Genomic DNA, 23,658 nt, shown 5'->3' with positions numbered 1-23,658 from the left:
TTACAAGGACCTACACAGATCTCCCATTACACCAGAGGTCTGGTAGGCATCATGCAGGGTAGTTGCTTTTGCACAGCCCCCTGCCTCCTACCACACCAAGTTCCAGAGCAGGTCTCAGAGAAGCCACAGAGCAAAAGGCAAAAGACAGAAGTGAAAATAGAGAAATTCTGGTTACTTTACCAGCTTTTTCCTTTAGGTAGTCCTAGACAAGAAATTTAATCACCTTTCCTCTGCACAAACTTCACCTTTTTCTTTTTCCCTTTATTTTTTTAATCAGCAATTTATTAAGGAATGACTCCACACACTTCTTCCTCATTTAAAAAAAGTCTTTGAAGAATATAAGAAATTTCAACCACATACAGAAAGATGCTTAAGGAGTTCAGCTGCAAACACAACTGATCTATGAAATTTGCAGATTACAACACTAGCCACTCTCTTCATGGCTAGCCATTCCTCAACTCTTGTTCCTGACCAGCCTCATTGGAGAAACGTGCCTTTAGTTCCAAGGATTTCTCCTACATTACCTTGAGGAGAAAGGTACTGAGAGGCTCTCCAACCCTGAAAGCCAGACTTGCAAGATGGATGCAGCAGGAATAACCAGAAAATCAAACACATGCCTCTGGAGACACACCAAAGATTCGGAAATCTCAGGCAGTGTCATTTTTCTCAAGTACTAAGGCAACAAACCACAAAGAAATAAAAATCCACCCAAGAGACTACAGAGGCCAAGAAAGACTTCTAAATAAATGCAGCAGCCAAGCAAACCATGAAGCCTGCCAGCACTATTAGAGATTGAAGCCCGGTTTTAACCTCAAATTCCTGGTTTTAACCTCAAATTACAGCTCAGATTCCTGTATCTACCAAGGAACTGCTTCCTCCTTTTCTGATAAAGATCTCTTGTCAAATACTCAGAGCCAAATCCAATCCATTATATTCAATCAGGTTACTTAACTGGTCAAATTCCATGAGTAAGAGGAGGAAGATCACACCTCAGAACAAAATCCTCAGAGTCAAGTATACCTTTCCTTCTTGCCCTACATTGCAAACTGCAGACAAATATACCTGCTTTATCTAATAAGCAGTCAGAGCTTTGATGAGAGGTAACAGGAAAAACAAGGTTTTTACACGCCCTTTCAGCGCCTTAGAACCACAAAACAGTGGCCAGTTTTGTGCTAATTAAACACTCAGAAACAATCCAATGGGCTTTCTTTGCTATCCTGCTTTTTATGCACAGAGGAACAGAGGAAGGGCAAGCTATGCCATTCTGCTTGGGTGGCCTTTTGTGCTCTCTTTGCTTCCCCTGACAGCACAAGGTGGAGGCAAGTCTTGAGCAAGGAGGGCGAAAGGAGCAGGCTGAAACCAGCAGTCACAGCAGGGAGAGAGCCAATGCAGACAGGTAGGCAGAGGTGGGCCACAGTACAAGGAAAAGCATCTGATCAGCATCTGAGATTCACAGCAGAGGACATTTGGGGGAGGTCAGTGGAGCACATGGGTCAGATACACAAAAAAAAAAAAAAAAAAAAAAAAAAAAAAAAAATAAAAAAAAAAAACCTCTCTTTCTCCTATTGCTTGTATCAGCACCCTGCAGTGCAGCATCTGCTCCATGTCACCAACAGGGAAGACTGCTGCTCAGGCTCTGTCTTTACAGCACAACTGCAGCCCGGCCTGGGAAAGGTCTGCCTACTCACAGTGTGACACTGCACAGAGTAGCAAGAAACTGGGAGATTTCTGTTAAAAAGAAAGATGAGGAGCACTCCTCAAAGATGGCCACTCAACAAAAAAAAACACCTTAATTTCTAACTGCATGTCCTAGCTAAAAAACTGACTATCAAACCAGGTCATTCTACTGGGTGTTCATGCATTATCATCATTTACTTGTCATGCTAAGATATTTATATGTCTCTATCACTGTCATACAGAAGCATATGGGATTCTTAACACCTGGAGTATAGGAAGCCCCACTGGCTACATATTTCAGATACAGAAACTGAGACACAGGGGGTAACCAGGTACATATCCTCTGCAAAGAAAGGTCAATTGATTCAGTCTTGAGTCCTTCAGTCTGCCAGCAAATCACTCCAGGGATGCAGAAAGACTGTAGCAGAAATGGAAATCAGCCTCTTAGGTGCCAACACTCTTATGACCAGACCATTCAGGTTCTGCTGCCCTGCTCCACTTCTTTCATGTGTTATACCTTGGTCTCTTTTCAGAATAATGAGGTGAACAAGCGTACATGCAGGCAGGGCCTGGAGAGCTGACACAGCATAACTGGCAAAGGTGTCAGTAGCACAGAATGTGAATCCAGTGTACTCAGGTCTCAGCCCCGTTTCACAGCAAACACATTCAAATACAAATGAGTTTTGCTTCAAGTAGATTCTGACATCCAGAGTCCTTCCTACCCCCCCACATCTACTTCTCTCAGCCCTTGGGCTGTTTTGCACCCAGTTGTCAGCTCCTGGACCTGTTTACAGATGGAGAAAGGGCAACTGCTTTGCTCTGCAGGGTGGGTTTACAATGGCAGTGAACCTGTCTGCAATGAAGGATTGTGCAAGAGACACACACATACACCAGAAGTCACATTGCTGTTTCTGGACAGCAATAACATGGCAGCTGCCTTGCTTTCCATAGGGAGAGAAAAAAGCTTTTCTGTCCATCAAGTTCAAAGTTGGTCAGCAAAGAAACAATTAAAATTAGAAGTGAAATTAGAAGGTAGCCAAGGACAGGTGGGCATTCTACCATTTCATCACAGGGATTACCACCTTCTCCTGCACCAGGGAGCACTCAGTGCTGATATTGATGTGCAGAGGCTCGTCTTCTTTCAGTAGTGACAGAGTTCACTGGACAGATGCGCTCCTCCTCCGATCCTCTCCCTGGAGCTTTGTGGCACCATTTCCAGCATCCTCTAGGTATCTGGGAGGATTATTGCCCTCCATTTTTCACCAAAACATAACAAAAATTACCTTGTGGCAAATGCCCTGCACACCTTCATACCAGAATAAGGATGAAAGCAACAGCTACAGCATGTGCTGTCTTGCTTGGGGCTGTATTTACTGCTGATTGACCTCCATGACAAGCTGCCTAGCTCAGCAGAAGCCTGTACAGTAATAATATATCAACTCTTCCCTCCACTTTTATTTTTTTATGGCAAAACCAAAGGAAAATAAACCTTCTTCAGAAATCAAGTTGGAAACCCCTACACTGGAAAGAGGAATTTCGGACTTTGCTCACCTTCACATAATTATTACTAGTTACTTTCATTTCAATGTTTACTTAGTAATGCCTAAAAATTCCAGTTTAGATCCAGGCTGTGCACATTTTGGGACAGAGCAGGAGCCAGCAGGTTGGTCTGTGGGCTCACAGAGAATGCTGGTATCCAAATTCCATATAGATTTAGTCCACCAGAAGCTTGGTCATCACATTGTCTTTGCAAAAGCTAAGAACTCTTCTTTTTTTCTATCAGGCAGGTAAAACCAATATGGAGCAGCTAGTATAAGCAGTGTATATGAGCTATGGTTTACACTTCTATACCGTTTTATAAAAGAACATTTTCATCCTGAGGCTTTTTTTTCCCTGAGTTCACTCTTCTCCATGCCCACAAATTACAGTCACTCTTCACCAGTTCCACCTTACACCAAGCAGCAATCTCCTTTGTACCCAACCACCACCTGCCTCACTTTATCAGAGGAAATGTCCAAGCTTCGCCTAACTGAGGGGTTTAACATCTCTTTTACCCAAGGTCTGTGGCTGACCTGCAATCCAGCAGAAAAGGTTTGTAGCCCCATAGTGATCTATAATACAAGAGAGGGAAACTACAAGAATATAGCTGTCAGCATATTCTGTAGCCTGTATTGCAGCCAGACTATTTGAATCAGTGGCATTCACCATACAGGGTCCTGCAATCAACCTGCAGCTCCCCTGCTTTTAAAGCAGAGGAGGCTACAAAACAAATCCAGCTAGCTCTGGGAAGGGTTTGCTTAGTCCACAATTAGTGAGTGAGGGGTCTTTGGCATCTTCTGTGAAAGAGAATGTAGGATCTAAATTCAAATCCTGGGGCTCCTGCTCAGTTTTAATATTTATCATTAAGAATAACAAATGGTGCCTAAACTCCACCTTGAAGTTTCAAAGTGCTTTATAAACATTAATACCTGAACACATCATCTTTCTCTGGTGCTCATCTGGCATTGCATAAAAAAAATGCAACCAAACTGGAAAAAATACTATAATTTTGAATACAACAAAACAAACTTAAACCAGGAAGAATGAGCAAGCAAAAGAGATGGGGAAAACTGACTTGCTGCAAAAACTTTGCCCATACTTGCTGAAGTATGGGCAAAGTTCTTACCAGCTTTCTGCCCAGTGACCAGTGCTGTGACATAAGAAGTGACATAAACCAGCAGATTTGCCCCTTGCAATATTTACTCCACAGACCTTGGAGACGATCAATTCTAGAGTTTTGCACTGGTGAGTGAAAATGTGGGCCCATCCAAAGCATGTGCCAGAACTGCCTGCTGTCCTCTAGAACAGCAGAGCACAAGACCAAATGGAGGGTCTGCAACTGTTTATTGCTGGTGAATTCAACAACCAATTTATATTCATCTATCAAGGAACATGCAAGTAGAAGCAAATATTATGGTCATGTTCATTTGTTTCTGATTACAAGATGTATGTAAATGTATATGCAAATTAAGTGAAAGCATCAGGCTCGTGGCAAAGTGCCAAACTGTTCTTTAGTGTTATGAAGATTGGGGTGGCTGGCAGGGAGATACAGTGACTGCAAGTGAGGCTGGGCAGTGCCTTCAGATACAGTCAAGGCTGGGCTGCTCTGAAGGGGCAGGAAGAGGATAAATCCTGCAGTAACTTGTCACTTTAAACGAAGCTGAGGGGCCATAGAAAAATGTGTTCCCGATGTAGTTAGAAGTGTGATAATTACAGAGCAATGGGCTCCTCTGTCATTCAGCAGGCAGCATCACCAGGAAATCTTGCTCTGTAATCAAGGGAAGAGCTGCAATCAAGCCCGTATTCAGCCTTCGTTTAGAAACAGCCCCTGCAGGCAACACAAAGGCTTCAGCATGGTGCTTTGTGAAGTTGGTGATCAACGTCTTGGTTTCTGCAACTACAAGCAGAGTTAATGCATTTCTAAGCACATCTTCTGTTCACCTTTCCTCAGAAAGTCCAGGAGTCTTGGAAGAAGGGTGAGGGTTTAGGCCAAAATACACTTGTACAGTGTTGCATTCACACTGTCCACATTTGTGAGCTCACTCTCTACACAGCAGTGTCAGAGAAAGAGAAAATTCCTTGCAAACTGACAGCGTGGTCCTGAATGAGCAGATATGAATAACCCCATCTGGCTTCTACAGCACCTCAGCTTGCAAAATCTGCATGGGGAAGGTTTTTCTTGGTTTTTTTCCTCCAGAAATATGAATGTATCAAATGTGATGATCAAATTCTACAGGAACCCCATTGTCTTGGCAGCATCCTGATTCCACAGAGACTGATGAGGTTTATGAAAGTGAAGATGTCTCTGAGTTCAGCTTTCATGTCTCATGCCACCATTGCCCAGAAACATACAAATAGCTACTCAAATCAGCCATCCTTTGTACCCTACAGAGCTGTCAGATTCAGTGAACCAGTTTACTCCAGCTGCAATTAAAACTGTCTCACATTTTATTCAAAACAAACTTCCCAAAGTGCACATATTTCCACTCCCACTGTATAAACTCAGACACAGAAACTGTACCTGCTCAGCTACCATCTGGACATGTGACTGCCATGATGTACACAATCCTACCAACTCTGGGTGCACATGAAGTGCCAACATTTTTTTTGCACACTTGGGGCACATTCTGGACAGGATTCACAGTTTCATCTCAGTATGGAATGGTTGTTCTCTGTTGACATCCATCATAACTGGACCTGCACTTGGAGTTACAATAGCCTATAATACTGTAAATGGAGCTTCATTCCATCATAGTACAGAAACAGCAGCTTCCACTCCCTGTTTACTTCTTCTATCTCTGGCCACAAAATAAATGAGTTTGCTATGGTTTTACCATCTGCAGACATACGTATCAGTCAATAGCCAAGTAATGGCCGGGACACTGTCAAGAGAACTCATTATTAAAAAGGTACACATTACATTTAGCTGTTCAAACAGAACTTGTTATTGATCAGATCCATCAGTTCCCAGTACAAGAGCCAACTCTGATGATGAAATGAAAATATGCACATAGACTACAGATTAGTAAATACTGTAATGGAGTGAAGGTTCCCTCCCCAAAAAGGGAGTTGTTGATATCCAGTTGAGAGACCAATCTTTTTCAAATGTGAGACTGGGAATAAAACAACCATGTTACTTCTGCATATATCCAGAGGCATGATAAATGTACAAAAACAAAAGGGAACAGTTCTGACAATAAACATTTCAGTCTCTTGGGGAAAAAAAGCAAACAAAGAAAATATAATGGCCAATCAAGCCACAAGCAGGAAGAGCCTGTAACCAGTTCTGCCATTCCTGCCACATCCTACTGTTTATCAGTGAAGATTCTGCCACACTGGCAGAATTGAAAGACAACATCTTGTGCTTTTCAAAGTCAGACAAAAAGGTAGCTATACTTAATTTGCTTCCTGCTTTTTTTCTTGCCACTTTTCTTTGTGTGCTTGTTTCCACTTACTAAACATAAACAGCCTTTTCTTTTGGTTTTCCCACTCATCTGCACAGACACGGTAACATTTTTTTCAATGGCAGTATTTAACACACAGAAATCACCACTGCTACAGCATAAAGGAAGCAGAAAACAAGGCTGATTATAAAATTCTAACATAAACCAAATATACACCATTTAGTAATACATGAGAAAACAAGAAGAACCAAACAAGGTAATGACTGTGGAAATCTCTACATTTGATCCACTGGGAAAGTTCTCAGCACAGCATCTTCTCTGAGACTGAAAAGACCCCAGCTAACAGTGAGTTAAAAGTGTTTGCTTAAGAAGAACGTTGTGACAAACTTCTTTGCTCACCCTTAACAGCAGGTTGGGCTGGAAACTGATGAATCACTATAGAAAACAAACAGCAATGGTGACTCACGGCTTCAAACAGTAACAATAGCATTGCTTTATCCATGGTGTCTACAACAAAAATATCCCTGGATTCATTAGAAGATGTATTTCAGATTGTTCCACCCACCCAGGAAATGCAGAAAGTCCAATCCCTGAGCCCTGGTTAGAGCTCTTAAAATCGCCCCATAGGTACATGAAATTCCTGCTCACTTACAGTACTTTCTCAAGTGGTTCACTGAAAACCATACACTGTTGATGTCTTGGGCAGCTCCCCAAGGAGTCTGGATCCATTATTAGCCCAGCAGTAGATAGAGCCTTCCATCTTTATGTTTCAGGGTCCACACACCAGTGTGGCTGTTGCAATCTTCTGTCACCACAGCATTTAGAGCTGAGGTGTGTTTGCTCCCTAAGTGTATGAGGATCAGGCTGGTGGCCCAGCTACTGAACTGCCTGGTCACACCCAGAATCCTGCCCAGCCCCATGTAACTCATGGCTCAAAAGTTCTGGCTCATTAATGGTTTGGGCTAATCAGGTCAGAGCAAATAGCCAGGAAGAATTCTGGGTTCAGCACTTCACAGGCTCACACATCCTGTCTAAGGCTAATGTATTCTTACTGTATTATTTTTATATAAAGCCAAATTTTCTGTTATTATTAAAATCACCCTAAAATTAATGCACATATGGATGCTATGTTTATTTTCCAAACTTTTCCTTCCTACAAAAACATGTTTGCTTCTCCATCTAAATGCAGACTGTAAATGTGGAGCTGTAGGGCTTTTTACTTAGATAGCAACAGTTTAAGGACTGTTTTCACCACATCTCACATTCTACAGGCTAAACTCTGGTTAATCTAGTTTCATTGCCAAAAGAAGTGAACAAATAGTAGTCGTGAAAATATATTATTGCAAATATTTCCATTTTGACAAAATTTCAGGTTGGGTTTTTTTTTCGTTGAGATTGGACTCTTCTTGTCCAAGTTTCATCTTTGGTTCAAGCTCAAACTGTGGTGTTTAAAGCCAAGTATCATAAATAATGTTGTGATGAGATTCTCAGATTCCCACAGGGATTTTCAGTTTACTTAAGTCTCCTGCACATATAAAATCAATTACCATCATATTGCTAAAGACCAAAGGAAAAATCTGAAATACACTTCATCAGGCAGTTGGCATGACTTAAAACTCACAAATTCAAATTCAAAAAGAGAGTACCAAACAATGAGGAAACATTCAAAGCCCTCTTCTCTTTGCAATACTAAGATCAATTTTAAAAGCAATTTAAGCAATTTAATCAAGGATGCTAAAAAAATCAAGATGCCATTCAGTGATTAGTATGCAAGCAATTGAGGGAAGCATGGGGCTTCCACAGGCTAGCAAGAGCTGACATCAAAAAAGTATACAATGTCCTGTCGATCAGTTATGTTAGTGATATATATATATATATATATATATATATATATATATATCACTAACATATATATACACATATACATATATATATATGGCTCCTGTTTGCTGACACTTCACTCATTTTTCAGGGACTACTGAAAAAAGCCAACCATTTATTTTACCAACACTAACCTAAGGTACTTCTTAGGTTAGTGTTGGTAAAATAAATTGGTACATTTATTTACCAATTTATGTTCTATACCCTTATTAATAAGTTGCTGATGAAATGAATGATGACGATGATGATGAAAATCTCTCCATACTACAAGTGCAGCATCCTTTCAGAAAGACACTTTGTTGCAGTTGCTCATACTCTTTATTTACTCCCATTTAATTACCTCTATTTGGAAAAAGAATGGTGGAACTTGAATTCCTTTGACAACAATCAGCAGGAATAAGAACTCTGTCATAGCTCTGCTAAACAACAAATTAACTCTTTGGATTGTGTAAAGGTTAATGAGAAGCAGGGAAGTATTCTCTTACCTTCAGAACACAGCTTGCCAGCATATCCAGTGGCTGAGCAGTCACAGTGTGGCTCACCATCCAGAAGGAAGCAAGTGCCACCGTTTTCACAGGGGTTTTCTGAGCAAAGTCCTTCCATTTCCAGTCGGACCCCTTGACTGCCCAGGAGCTGCGGCTCAGAATTGCCATATTTAAGATCCAGGATAAATCCTTGAAATGGAGGCTCACTCAGAACACCATCAAGAGTCAAGGCAGCAGGACGGATGTCCAGCGGGACTCCCCCAATGAAGAGGTCACTGACGATGTTCATGTACTGGCGCTGTGGACGTACCTCCCCGGGCTTGGCCTCGCTGTCCAGCACCAGCACGGTCCGCAGGTGGTTGCGGCTGACCATCAGGAAGTGCCAGCTGCTGTCGTTCACCTGCTTGTCTGTGACCACTGTCGTCTCCGCACAGTCCACACTGAACTGCAGCTGGACGCGCCCATCAACCAGGGACACGCAGAGGAAGTCACAGACACCACCATCATCAAAATAGAGAAGCAGCCCAGCAGAGACATTGGTCTTGAACTGGAAGCTGAGTTCGCTCCTAGTGCTGGCATCCCAGCGGAGGTAGCGGGCCCACTGGTTGGGGATGCCCATGAACTCCAGACCCAAACAGACACCCAGCAAGGAGCCCAGCAGCAAACTCACCTTCAAGGTGAAGTAGATAGAATGCAGAGTGAAGCCCATTGTTTCAAGAATCTGCTCTTCCCTAGGAGAAAAAAAGAAGCCACACTACTGGGAGGAGAACCCCAGCAGTCAACACTAAATGTTAAATCCAAAAGGAAGAGAAGAAGAGCAGAGGGAGTGACAGAGAACAGGAGAGTAAGTGGAAAGTGACCAAGAGGAAGTGTCACCTCCCAAGGAAAGACCTCAATTATCCTTAGGAACCAGAGGCTTTTATCTCAGAAGTGCAGGGTACATGAAGTGACTTCTCCAGATGGTGTACTTCTCTGAAGGGCAGAATAACCTACAGTGATTTGCTTTGGTAGAACACAAAGGTGACACTGGTGTTCCAGGAGGAAGGAAAGGGAGAGCCAAAGCCCAAGACTATATTTCTTGTTTTCTAGAAGTGGTGACAATATTGACGGAGATGGCAGTGAGATAGAAGAGAGAGTGAATTCATAAAGCACGTGAACTTCAAGAGGGCAAAAATAAAGTCAGTCTTCATGATGCACTGGTGGATACCCAGCCCATAATTCACTGCTTGGCACTCACGGAGCTTGCAGGACCTGTGGGGTCAAGACAAAAAGAAAAAGGGGAAAGTTAATCTTATTACTCACCATATCTTTACTATGAAGCTTACTAACATCCTGTCCAATAAGTTATTTACATTTCTTGACACTCTGGACACCTCTCCATGTGTGCAAGGCCTCAAAAGACCTTGCAAGGACATCTACATCCTTAAAACTAAGAGGCCAAAATAGAGAACTCACCAAGTCATCTGCACACATGACAACAATGAGCAATATAAAAATACACCAAATTATTTAACTCCTTTGAGGGATGCAATCTCATTGACTTTACTGGGAAATTGTGCTGGAGCTTCCCCAGTAACAATTACCTCTCCATGAAAATGCTTAGGGCAAAGACCAGAGTTCCTTAGAATTTAAAAACTGGTAAGGGCAAGAGACACCACTAACCAATCTTCCTATTCCATTGCTTACATTATGCTTCCTAGCATACCAGGGAAGGATTAGAGAATACAACCCTGCTGTCAGCCTGTCACACAATAGCTGCTTTTACTTTACATGTCTTGCATACTTCAGAGACTCTACCACGGACCTCTGCAACCTGGAAACATGTGTTATGCAAATTATTTATGGCAACCTGCAGCTTAGATGATAGCAAACTTGTACCTTCGATGATAAAAACTGTCTAAGCACTCAACCACTTACGGCTGGTCTAGTGGTTTGGCAAAAAGGCCAAATTCACCCCTAATTAAGAGCAAAGAATTCCAACTGCCTTCAATGAGTTACATCTGTTAACACCAGAATTCAAGTCACTTCTGCATACTTGCATGTGGGTGACTGTATGCGTGGTGTAGGAGGATGTTTTAAGTGACAAGTAAAGGCAGTACAAAGCAAGGCACATTCTTTGAAAATTCTACCCAAGAAGAAAGTAAGTTTTCTATTAACGCAGGTGTTTGTTCACAAAGATGGGTTGGACACAAGAACAGCTCTGGGAATGGCTAACATCAGCATTGATACAAAGCAGGAAAGGAGATGATGAGAATCAAGGCCTTCAGCCTCACAGAAGTTAGCATAAACACAGCTTCCACAAACTGGAACACAAATATTGTGGGGCAGTATTTGCTTGGGAAAAGTGTTTTGTGCTGTGAACAATGAGAGTTGCTGACAGTAGATGCCTTGGAACCCCATCGTCCATCTTGCTCTGAAGGAGAAGGCACACAGACACTGCACAAGTGGGCAGTGCTGGAAAGCTTCTGTTTGATAAGGACAGAGGTTGAGCTGGAGGAGAATCACTAGGAAACAGAGGGGAGACTTCACACAGTCACACCCTCACCTGCCCAGGGACCTGCAGAAGCCAAAAGTCTCCAGAGCTGTCAGTCTGACAAATTTAGCCAGCACAAAACACAAGTCACTTAGAAAACAAAAGGGATCAATGAAAAGAAAACACGCAAGTTGGAGAGAAATGTGAGCTTTCAGTGCCCAGTGGAAACCAGGCCTGTTCCCTGCAGCTGCATGTTAGCTAAACTGCTATAAACACAAATAAAATCAAGTCAAAACCAAAGGGAAGATAATTCCTTTTAATTGTTAACAGCTTGGCTGAGGAAAATGGAAGGTGGGAAAAGGAGGTGTTAGGAGAGGTGTAAAATGAACAAAGAATTAAACACAGAATCCAATCCCTCAATTCATTTGTCTTCCAAATAATCACAGCTGGGATTGTGATTGTTCAGGGGGTTGTGTTGACTAAGTTAAGTTCATGGGGGTTCTGGGGGGTTCTGAAAAATGGACTGCGAAAAAAATTATGTGGTCCTTTCTTCTCTGTGCTCCCTAGTGGATCCACTAAAATAGCCCATGATTTATGGAGAAGAATAGAGTGAGAGAAAGGTAAGAGAGAAAGTGATGACCCAAGCCTTGAATTACTGATGAGATGGAAATAGGAACATCATAATGTGTGTAAATTAGCCAGGGATGTGCTTCCAGCAGCTCACAGCTTCCTGGACCATTTACTACCACCATGGCAAAATTCACTATTCCATCAGACAGCTCTGTGCTCAGCCTGAGCTGAGAAGGGTGACAAGCCCAGAATGGCAGCAACCATCCACAGAAACCCCAGTGCAGCAGGGCTCACACTCCACCTTTAGGCGGGGTAGATTGCACCATCTGCAACAAAAGCAGCCTCAGTCTTATACTCTTCTCTCCCTTTTTTAGAAGACCAACACTTTGATAAGCAGTGAAAAATGCTGCAAATCACAGCAGCAGGTGTGAACATTATAGATAACCACAGATGAGATGCCTATGTCCACACACAGTTCAAACTCCTGTCTGAAAAGCCTATCCATCTCTCCCAATCCCAGGATACTGAAACCCTGTTTTACAGAGACAAATCCCAGCCTCCGTGGGTCACTTCAATCCTTGGGATATTTCAAAGGTACAATAATGGGAGTAGGCTACCTCTGTGGTACAAATTTCTGTAATGATACAAGTTCATTAGGGCAGGACAAAAGGCATAGCCAACAAGGGAAACCAGGCAGAAATGGTTAAACAAGAATAGCAGTCTTGACTGAGGGAAGCCAAGACAATTCTTTCTGTTTTGATCGAGAGAAGCCAAGGTAATACCTTTCTAGCTGTTTTGAAAGAAGACAGTGCCAGCTCTGTTTCAAAGAGGAAGACAATGCAAAACCCATGAAATATAGGTGTCATTGCTGGGTGCTTCATTGCCTTTTAGACACGACAGCTCAGATTTTGGGAAGGCTGCCCACACCCAGCCACTAGCAGGCGAGGGCCATCTGTGACTCCCCCAGAGCTCTGTCAGCTCACGTCAGTCCTGACTCATGGTGCTTCCCATTACTCCAGTTTCACGTCTCACACAGTTAAGTCTGTGTGAGCAAATCCTACCACAGCAGCAGGGTCTTCAAGAGGAGCTCAGAAGACCCTGTACCCTTTATAGCAGGAGGCAGGATCTCAATCCCAACCTTGAGAGAGTAAATCCTGACACACCAATTCTGTGTCACCCATTCCCATAATGATTCTCCAAGACGTGCTGAGAATGAATAATTTTCTGCTCTTACCATTTTATTTTTAGCATAAATACTACCTTAGCAGCCTCATACAGCACACTGCTACCATAGCAATACATTACAGTTTGGGACAAAACCTACAGGATGCCCGAGTATTGTCTTACATATTTTATCTCTGAGAAATCTCATTGGCATCCACATCCTGCACAAAAAGGGACTTCATGATGGACAGCAGCAAGCAAGTTATCTCCACTGCACTTCCAACAGCTAGTACCGCCTCCCTGGCCCACCTGAGAGCTGCAACAGTGAGGAACCTGCATGCTGAGCAGACAGCTCAGCATCTCTCACATGCCAAACCCATTGCAGGAAACACCCACTGGCACCACTGAAACGTCCCACTCACAGGGCTGACAGAGCTGCACAAGCTCCCCGGCCAGGGAAGGGAGGCAGCCCCACGGCAGCGCCGAAGGCAGTGCTGCCTAGCTGCCTAACCACTGCACACTTTCCCAAGCCTGACAGCAGCCTATTAATGCCAGGTCAGAGCCATCTGCTCAGCAACCCACGGAGGGGGTCTAGCCCTTGCTTTGAAGTGGCTCTCAACCACTTATCAGCTGTATGCGGAGAGTGAGTGACATTATCTAATTGCCAACTAATTTCCATAATTACTGACTGGCACACTCTCTATGCTGGGTTAATATCTTTGCAAATGTCTTGCAACGCACCTGCTTAGGAAAGGGGGTGAGAAGCTGTTGCTCTGCAGCTTATTTACCCAACAGCACAGAAAGGTTGCAGGAGATGGGCTTGTCACTCCCTGTCCTCCCTCCTTCACTACCTTCCTCTCTGGCTGCTAATTGCTTGGGGATGGACTTACTTGTATTTGAAAGTGTAATTTTCAGCAGAAAAAAGAACAGAGTTAGATTAATTCAAAGACAGGCTGGCTTCCCTTGCAAACCCCTGCCTCAGCAGCCCAGTGCAAGCCTGTGTAAGTCCTGTTATTCCACTTCAGGATGCTGGAAAAAATCCCACTGCCACACTGATGGGAAAAGTTTACAGTCCACCAGTCAGATCCTCTTCCACAACCAGAACTATTCACTATGCCACAGTTTAAGCAGAAGGAAAAATATACATTGGTCACCTAAGATTCATGTATTTAATATCCCACGTAAACTCACTTTTGTCCTTTCCTTCACTCTAAAACAAGCAAAATCCAATTCTTTTCTTTATTCCCCAAGCCCTAATGAAGCAGCAGTTTTAGGAAGGAGTAAGCAGGATCCTAATTTGGCTCTGCATCCACATGTCTTCCCTCAATTGGTGCAAAGTACAGCAATTAAATCATTACAGCTCTATGACATATGCTGCTCAAAAGGATACAGTAAAATTTACCCTCAGTAATTGATATTAAAAGTCCAGCTTACTAACAGAGAGAAATGGGGAATTCATAGTATTTATTCATTCATCCAGTTTGGAACAACAGGCTCCTTTTGGCTAATGCTTTGAAATCTTTCTGCCTGATCTATCCCCAGCTGAATTGTGGCAAAAGACAAAGGGTCAAAGCATAAAAAAAAAAATAACCCTTCCAATAAAAATGCAGATGTGAAAACTGAGTTGCTACAGTGAAACACAGAAATCTTCCCATCATACAACATCCTCAGCAAGGATGCATGCAGGGATGTTTACAGAGAACTGAGAGGGGACATGGAGGGTTTGAAATTCATGAGACTAGAGAAAACTGCAGGGGCTAATTTAGTTTTTAATTCCTCTAGCAGCATTTGCATCTCAGTAATAAATCTGGACACTGCCTCATACCCTTGCTGGGATGGAGAGGACTCTGGGGTGGTGCCAGGAACCTGAGCTGAAAGAACTAGGATGAAGATAGAGACAGAGAGCTTCTATCATCTTTCAATTCTATGATTCTTTTACCAAGGGAGATTTCAGTGGCACTATACAGCTCAGAGGGGTCACAGGTAAGGCAAGATGGGCTCTGCTCAGTGAAGAGGCTGGAAGTGAGGTCAAAAACAGGGGCTTTGCTTAGCAAAGAGCTGAACACACCTAGGTTGTGCTGAACTTGGCAGAACTTCATGGGATGAAGCATTTACATAACTGGCTGGCTGGCTGTAAGGAGAGAAACACTGATATTTCAGGCTTTATCTTGGATGTAGAGATATGTGCATATGAAGACCAGCATCTTAAAATTAGGGACTGAGGGTGACATGGAGCACCTGTTGACCTCTTCTGCATGGTTTTCAGGGATATATTACTGATGCCAGTCTCTCACATCACTGTGAAACCACACATGCCTTTGCCCTACTCCAAGCCCAAGTAGAAAACGTATTCTATTGGTACTTTGCACTACTGATATATCTGGCAAGCTTAACTTTTCCATTCTTAAAAACTGAGTTTGAGTTACTTAATTCTTATCTAAATTCAGCATTGAGCTCCCTAGGAGACAGCTGCAAATAAACTGTATCAAGCAGAAAGCAAGAAAACAGAGGTACAGAGTAATAATTCAAGAGTGTCCTCTTAAAGTAAGAAAAAAATAGACGATAAAGCTAAATTAGTTTGTCTTTGCTTCCCTGTAGTGGATTAGTATATACACATGCACATGCATTCACCATCAATTGTAACCTGCAGGTAGATGGTTGATTGGTTTCCTGGTACCTGGGCATGTGATTTGCAGTCAGTTTAAGCCCACTGCCCTTCTCCCTGTTCCGAGTTGTTCCCTGGGGAAGGCAACAATAACTACTTATGATAAGGCTAACCTTGGAGCTCAGCTCCAGAAACACCATGTAACACCCAAACTAGGCACCTATGCATGGGAGAGCTGAACTCACCTGCACTAGCAAGTCATACCACTGAAATGCCACCAGCAGCCTCAGAAGGGATATGAGCAAACCAATAAAGTGCTTAGTTCAATAAACAGCATGAGACCATGGCAGCACAGCCCCACTTCTGACTCCTGAGATAGGAAAGTCATCTGACTGCTCGAAGTGTTACTGTTTTATCATAACCACCCTTCACGTTTTTACCTCCTGGGCCTATTTAAACAAACTTAACTCAGAACCAGAGCTCTACAAATCTATCCCGGAAAAAGAAGGGTTAAAAAAGACACAAGGGACATTGTGACTCCCTTCTTAAACACTCTCACCACCCCACAGAGGAGGCCATCTAGTCCATGAGAGTGACCTTTAACTAGCCTACCTAGCCCGGGCTCAGCATGAATGCAATTTACAGACCATTTCAGCTCTCCAGCTTTCTTAACACAAAGAAGAAAAATCAAAACCCAAGCACAATGGAAAAGAAAGAAAGAGAGAGGGAAAATAACCCTGCAGAGCAATCATGTCTGGGGCTGCTCTGATGGCTTTCTGCTCCCTTCCAGGACACAGAAATGACTCCCAGTGTGTTAATTACCCCCATTACCACAAACTCTCCACTAACAAGGAGCAGCTAAAAGGAAGCGTTGGCAGCAGCTGAGCAGCTATTGCTCTGTTCTGCCACGAAGGAGAAACCAGACTCCCTCATCTCTGAGCTGGTACTAACCAGGAGAGCAATTTCTGCAAAACGCAACAGCCTTTATTGTAATTCCCATGGCAGCTGCACTGGGAACACTGGCCTTGCCTCAATTCCACCATCGTGAAAAGAGAACAAAGAATACCTGCTTTTCTACAGACTTTGAAGCTCAACAGTTGGAGAGCTCTGAATCATTATCATTTATTTTACTCCTTCTGTAGATGGTCTGTCTCTATCCCCCGTGTCCTCTCCTTTCTGCCATCAAAAAGCTCGGACAGATCTGTAGCATTGTTTACTCTACCAGACCCTAATACACCAAATGCAGTCAGTAGCTATACACATCTCAGCAGGGAATGTTAGTGGGGAATTTGGTAGTATCACAGTGCATTATTAAGAAATGCAATGCTTCTTCCAGAAGTATAAAGTATTTTGTTTCAATACATGCATACATAGCATTTCCATTTTTGTTTAATAAAAATCAAGTCTTTTGAAAATGTGCTTAGTGTTACCAAAAACCAAAGTTTGAGCACGTCACTAATGCCTGACAATAAGGCTGCTTCCAAGATTTTCCAAATATTAACAGTGCAGAACGGGCTTACTTTCCCCCCAAAATTATTTTATATTACAGACACAGGCCAGCATTAGATACTCCTCAAAGGGGACACACAACTGGAGTGTGGGGGGGAATCCTGACTTTGAAGAAAGAGGAAAAAAGTCACTGATCCACTGCTTTCTCAGTTACCTGATTTTAGAAAAAGATACAAAGCACAAAATCAACAACAAAATAAAACAAATGGCCAGCATACTAAGTAACCCTACTAATACATTGCTTCTCCTAGCTGTCTGTCTACCCATCTCCATCTTCCTTGCACATGCATTTTAAGTTCTTCAGGAGCAAGAACATTTTCTGTTCTGTCTGACAGAATCTAGCACCACATAGTCAAGAGCAGAGTTATGAGGCACTACACATGTACACATTAATAACTGTGATTTTATGTACTTGAGCTAGCACTAAAATGCCTTTATATTCCAGCTGATGTATAACACTTAAAAAAATGGAAAAATAAAAGCTTAAAAGGAGTATCAGAATGACTATAGTGAGAACAAAATTTTAACTCACTTTTTGTTTCGCTTACAGATCACAGTCAATTCACACTTTCTCAACATATTTTATACTCCCGGACCTATTTCCAGTAAGTCAGAGCAGTCTGCATGTTTTTAAATGTTGTGACAGTGTATTATAAAGACAGGAGGCAGGTGCAATCAAATTTGTTACTGTACTGAAAACATAGCATGTAGGGGACACTGAACGTGGCCAGATTTCCCTGTCATTAGTATGGCCAGGAATTAATTTAGATCATTCTCTCAGTCTGCTGGCTCACGGGAAAATAAGCACCATCCACTTAAAAAGGAAATAAAGGACCCATGGACATCTTGAAATCTACAGTGGATTTTCCCATTATGTAACATGTTAGCACTCTCTCATAAGTGAACTCAGTTCTCTGAAGTTTCATTGCAACTTAGGAATCTCATGCAAAAATTTCTACTCACCTTCCCACAAAGCAAACACAAACACCTGAACATAGCACACAGATGTGAGAAGCTGTCCAGAGTGCAGGCAATGCCCTCAGTTCCTAAGCCCTTTAAGCAGCCAAAGTTCCATTTATGGACCAAAGGCCTTTCAGGGAGCCCAGTTAAACAGTGGAACTGAAGTGTGGCTGATGTGTAAGCACCCAGCTCTCAGTGCCTGATGCTGACCCACACAGGGAGCTGGCACTGGCACCCTGCTAAGTGCTCTACAAGTCTCAGCCACTGTGAGAGGATGTCTCTGCTTTCTGAACCACATTCCTCTCATACCACTAGCTCCAGAAACATGTTGCTTTTCGTGGGTGTACACATAACAGCAGGCTGGGAATCCCCTGCCATGGGAAATCAATGCATTCTTCCAGCTATCTGTTGTTTTCATCCTCTAATATACAAATTCCTGCCAAAATTCATTCCAACCCATCCCTCTCCCCACTTCTACCTCAGGGTAATTGGGTGAACATGATGAGAAGCTATGCATAGATAGGTTTTGCAGTTCTAGCATGCTGGGGAAATGGAAGTGGAAATCTTTGCCAACACAGACTTGTTGCAAAAATCTTTAAGTGTCACTGTCTTGGCTGGAAAAGGATAACACTTCAAAGGCTGAGGATATTGAAAACTTTCCAGATCATCAAGGAAATTACTTGTAATTTTTCATGATAGGGGTCAGTTTCTAAACTGGCCAGCAATTATGGCTCAGGTAAGAAATACACTAAACACACTCTACTTGCAAGGAGTCATTTCAGCCTGGCCTGTGCCTGCAGCACTACATGGTGATCTGTCAGAGTGCACCAAGCAATCCTCCACCTAACCCAGGCTGCCTGCAGGCAAGGCTGGAATAACAAACCTGCCACTCTGCCACAGCAGTGGCCTCACAGCTAAGGACTAAAACAGCGTTGTGAAGGCTACCCAGGCTCTGGAGCCCCAGGGACCCTCAAAGCAGAAACACAATGCTTCTGGCACAATGTCTTTTGAAAGGAAGGCTGTTGAACAGGTAATCTTAGGAGTCCTATGGGCCCAGACAGTAGGACAAGTCACACACAGAACAGAGTTCTCATTTTTGTTTTTTAATTCATTTACATCTTCCTGCCTTTCTGTGCTTAAAACTGTTTTGCCCTACAAATTTTCTCTCTAGCTGTCTTTTCCTCAGAAACTTCCTGCTCTGAAATGTAGAACCAAACATTAATATGTGGAAAACAAAAGGGTTTTTGCAAAATTCAAGTGTAAAGGATTCATCTGCCTATTTCAGTGGAACCACCTAATAATGAAATTACATTTCCTGGAGTAAGCAACACAGAAGATGCCAAAAAGGCTGGGGATGCATGCATGTGGGAAAGTACAAGAGGAATCATCATAGAGAATGACAGAGAGGCAGACACTAGCTAAAACAAGAAGTCCAGAGGCTGGACAGTCCTGGGCTTTCAAAAGTACTTGGGCATGACTGCAGAAAGGTGGAAGAGCAAAACTGCATTTTATTTTAAAATTAACTTGGATAAAACCACTAGGAAATAGTGTAACAGAGAATAACCCTTCAAACACCTGAGAAACAGGCTAGGGGCACTGCACAGCACTCTTCTATCGTCTCTCTATATTAAAGCCCCAAATGCAGGAGTGTGCCAGGGCCACAGACCCAGGAAGCAAAGTCTGTCAGCCAGCTCAATACCTCAAGTGAGCTCAGGGAAAGAAAAAGCTAACTAGCAGCACTACGGAAATTAATGCCTTTAGAAATTAGTTCCAATTTTCTAATGGAGCATTTTAACACCACTGGAGGAGACGCATCCCTTTATTTAATCATTACTGGCTACATATTGATAAATCAATCACACTTGGTAGATTTAGAGAGACTTAAGAGGAAAAAAAAAATATATATATTCCTGCAAATGTTCCTTTAAAAGTCAGATGTTATTTTAAAGAGCTTCCAGCCTTGGGACTCACAGTGCAGTGCCCTGGAAGACAATTGACATTCTGAGTGACTGGGCTGCGAATTCAAAATCCCAACTCAACCTGCTCAAGCCAGGATTCAAACTCACATACTTTAAAAATAGGAAAGAAAAAAAACTACAAAGAAGAAAAGAGAGAGCAAGGAAAATACCTAAATTCCTGCAACTCCCCAGACCAGAATTTCTAAGGTTACAGATGCAAGAGTGGCTCTGGGAATATCGCTATATGGTATTCCATAGCTGCATGGGACGTATTTTCTGCTTTGCCATACTTAATATGACTCTCTCTATGGTTAGCAATACAGCTGACAAAGGATAATTGTTTGTTATGAAAGCCACTAGTGAAAATGAAAATAACATTTGTTATATTGAGGGGCTTTAATTGAGTTTTCTATTTTTAATTTAAAAATGAAACATTCTAATTTACCTGGCTTTGGATATAGTAACTTCCAGTCATTATTTGCAGTTTATTTTTATTTCTTCTGGGAAAGAAGTATAGAATAAGGAAGGAGTATAGAAGTGGGAAAACTGAGACTGCTATATAAATAGCTTCATTCCTAGCAACTGCATAACTTTTCATTTCAAATCAATTTTAAATGTATTACCCTCCCTCTCAACAAAAAAAAATCTGAACATTCTGAATAATACATCCTTTCTGCTAACATTGTTTTCACAGTCTGAAAAGCCATTATTTTGACAAAAACATTATGAGCAGTTCTTGCTAACAGCACCCACTTTTTCCCTTTCATACCAAGCCCTGCACTCAGCTCACATGTTGGGAAACTTCTGCATAACTCTAGAGATAAGTGATGAGGCAGTGATGGGTCTTGCTCCTTTTTGGTCCCAATTTTCACCTCCTTTTTCCACATATAGGTTTTGCTAGCTGGTGGCAAACTGGAAGCCAGTGAGGGAAATGCTGCAAGATTAGCCCCAGTTTCTAAATTAAACACCACAAACCCTCACAGTGATTTTTCTGTGGTCCACTGATAAGGCAAGCAAGGAAAGACAAAACAGTACAACTCCTCTCTATACCTAAGGAGACACTCTGCCTAGGATGTAGCTAAAACACGTGGGTGGAAAAAAACCCTCACTAGTGAGAGCACTCATTCCTGGGTAGACTGAGCACTCCAGTCTCCCACCCCACACCTGTCAAGAGTACAAAAATAAGTCTAGGAGAAATGGGGAAAAGCTTTTCTAATCAACACTTACATGGAAGATACCTGATGTGCTTGTAATAACCTGGCAGAACTTCTGCTTCCAAATTACATTGAGTTACTGAGATTTAGAAGTAACTAATGAAAATGATTACTTGATACCATGGGCAACAGATGGTTCCTGCAACCTGCCAGTTGCCAGATTCTAGGCCAAACCTCTCCCCCATGTAACTTTATCACACATGAATTTAACTCATTTTATCTATAGCACCTAGTTTTTAGCTGCCAATATTTTGCTGCTCACTAGTAAGATTGATGCAATGAACTTCATGTTCTAGCAGTCAGAGTACATGCAAGAGTCAAAATAAAGAGGCTCATGACTTGTTTGGCCTTAGGCAAAGTGCTCTTTCAGGAGATATAGCTAGGACTACAGCAGCCACATTGTAAATTTTAATTAGTCATTGTGAAGTGCTCAAACCACTCAAAAGGCAAGCTAACAGAAGAGCAATCTATCTTCTTTTATGGCATTAAGAGACTGCTCTCAAATTAAGCAAGGGAAGATGTATCTATAAAACACAGCATATTTTCTTCCATCATTCCTCATGTTTCAGTGCCAAAGAGGCACAGGTTTACTCAGCAGGCAGGGAGAAAGACAGGGCAATGATGGGGGAGTGGGGAAGCCTTCATCTGCCTCAACTCCTGACCTACCTGCAGCTGCCCTCTCACTCCCCTGCAGCAGACAGCTTTGGCAGAGCAGAACAGCTCAGTCACAGAGAGCTGACAAGGTCTGCACCTCCCTGGGGCTGCCTTGCCCAGCCATACAGAACCTCCCTCCTGTGATACAACACAGCAAACCGGGGCACTCACCTTCCCCATTTAAATACCAACCAAATGAATCTGTACAATGGCTGCTCTGTGTTTGAAATGGGAATCATGGCCCACAGTCCATGTACTGCTCAGTCCAGGAGAACTGCAGCCCCTCTTTCCCCCCCCCCCAAAACTCTCCAAGGCAGAACTCATCTCTGGGGCTCCAGAAACAGACAGTCAATCATGTGGGGGAAAATGGGTACGTTTAACTCCATTTTTGAACAGGTCATCTTAAACTATCTGAAAGGCTCAGAGGAAGAGAAAGACATAAATCCAGACAGGCTGCTTGTATGCAGCATTGCTCAGTGCTAAAGATCTGCTAAGTACAACTATTTCGACTTGCTTCCTCCACTTTTCTGGGATTTTTAGAAGTCAAAAATTAAGCAAGTTAAAAAGACATTCATCTAACAGAAGAAAGTCCATCTATGCATTTAATTAAGATCTAAATGAAGGGAGGAATCTACAAAGTCTGTTTTGAAAAAATATGGCATTTTAGATTCACTTAATTATGAACATCATTTAAAAAATGAAAAGCTGCTTTCAAAGCAGCTGGTTTTCAAACATGTGCAATCTCCACTACAGCAAAAAGTAAAAGTGTCTCCATAGTTTACAGGAAAGGGAAGACATACATCACTGTAAGCTGCTTTTACAGAATCCCTAATGTAGGATTTCCTACAGAATTAAATGAAAAGGGAAGAGGATATGGAAAACCCATGAGTCCATGGGTCTTCTGATTACCTCACAAATACAGGCTAGAAGTAGTCACCTGTTAAAAAATACATGTCAATAAAGGTGTACAGTTACTCTGCAGCACTGAGCCAGTCTGTTGTCTTGGACTACAGCTCACTCTTGGCTTTCTGTCAGATGTCTCCCAAGAGAATCCTTTACAGCTTGGCTATAGCAAGCACTGCTCGTCCAGGGCAACAGAATTAGACATTCAGAGAATATCTCCTAAAATATCTATTCCCAATAGCTTTTTCTGACTAGTGGGAGAGATTAAGATTGCAACTGTACCATCTACACCTGCCATTCACTACACAACTAGTTGATTTTAAGCCACAGGACTGCAGGCTGTTTCATGATGATGAAAATAAAGTCTGAGGTAACAATACCATAGAGGCAGGAATGCATGATTGAGCAGAGGAGGGAGGGAATGGTAGTGTTCAGTAGAATATTTGGTATTTAGGTAGGTAATGGCAATAAAGTCAGAAAAAATTATTTAAGCAGCACTGCTGGGGGAAAAAAATAAAAGGACACCCCACTGATTCAGTTGATTTCACAGACTTCAAGAATAAACTTCCCTTAATCTTCACACTCATAATAGCTAAGAATCCCACAGGGACATTTTCCTCCTTAGACACTCATCCCCATCAGACTCTGCAACACTAGACTGA

General features: G+C 42.4%; 1 protein-coding gene across 1 annotated transcript in view; it reads right to left on the bottom strand.

The window, feature by feature from the left end:
• Positions 1–23,658, bottom strand: part of LOC143694394 (neurexin-3-like) — a 96,154-nt gene that overhangs the window by 34,318 nt on the left and 38,178 nt on the right. The window contains exon 2 of the mRNA XM_077180563.1: positions 8,987–10,237. Within this exon, the coding sequence (XP_077036678.1) occupies positions 8,987–9,695 (709 nt within the window). The 5' untranslated portion in view covers positions 9,696–10,237. The remainder of the gene's footprint in view (positions 1–8,986; positions 10,238–23,658) is intronic.

Source organism: Agelaius phoeniceus, chromosome 6 (genome assembly GCF_051311805.1).
Source record: "Agelaius phoeniceus isolate bAgePho1 chromosome 6, bAgePho1.hap1, whole genome shotgun sequence".
Classification (NCBI taxonomy): domain Eukaryota; kingdom Metazoa; phylum Chordata; class Aves; order Passeriformes; family Icteridae; genus Agelaius; species Agelaius phoeniceus.
Note: the sequence above shows the minus strand (reverse complement) of the source record. Positions and strands in the feature narration are given on the sequence as shown.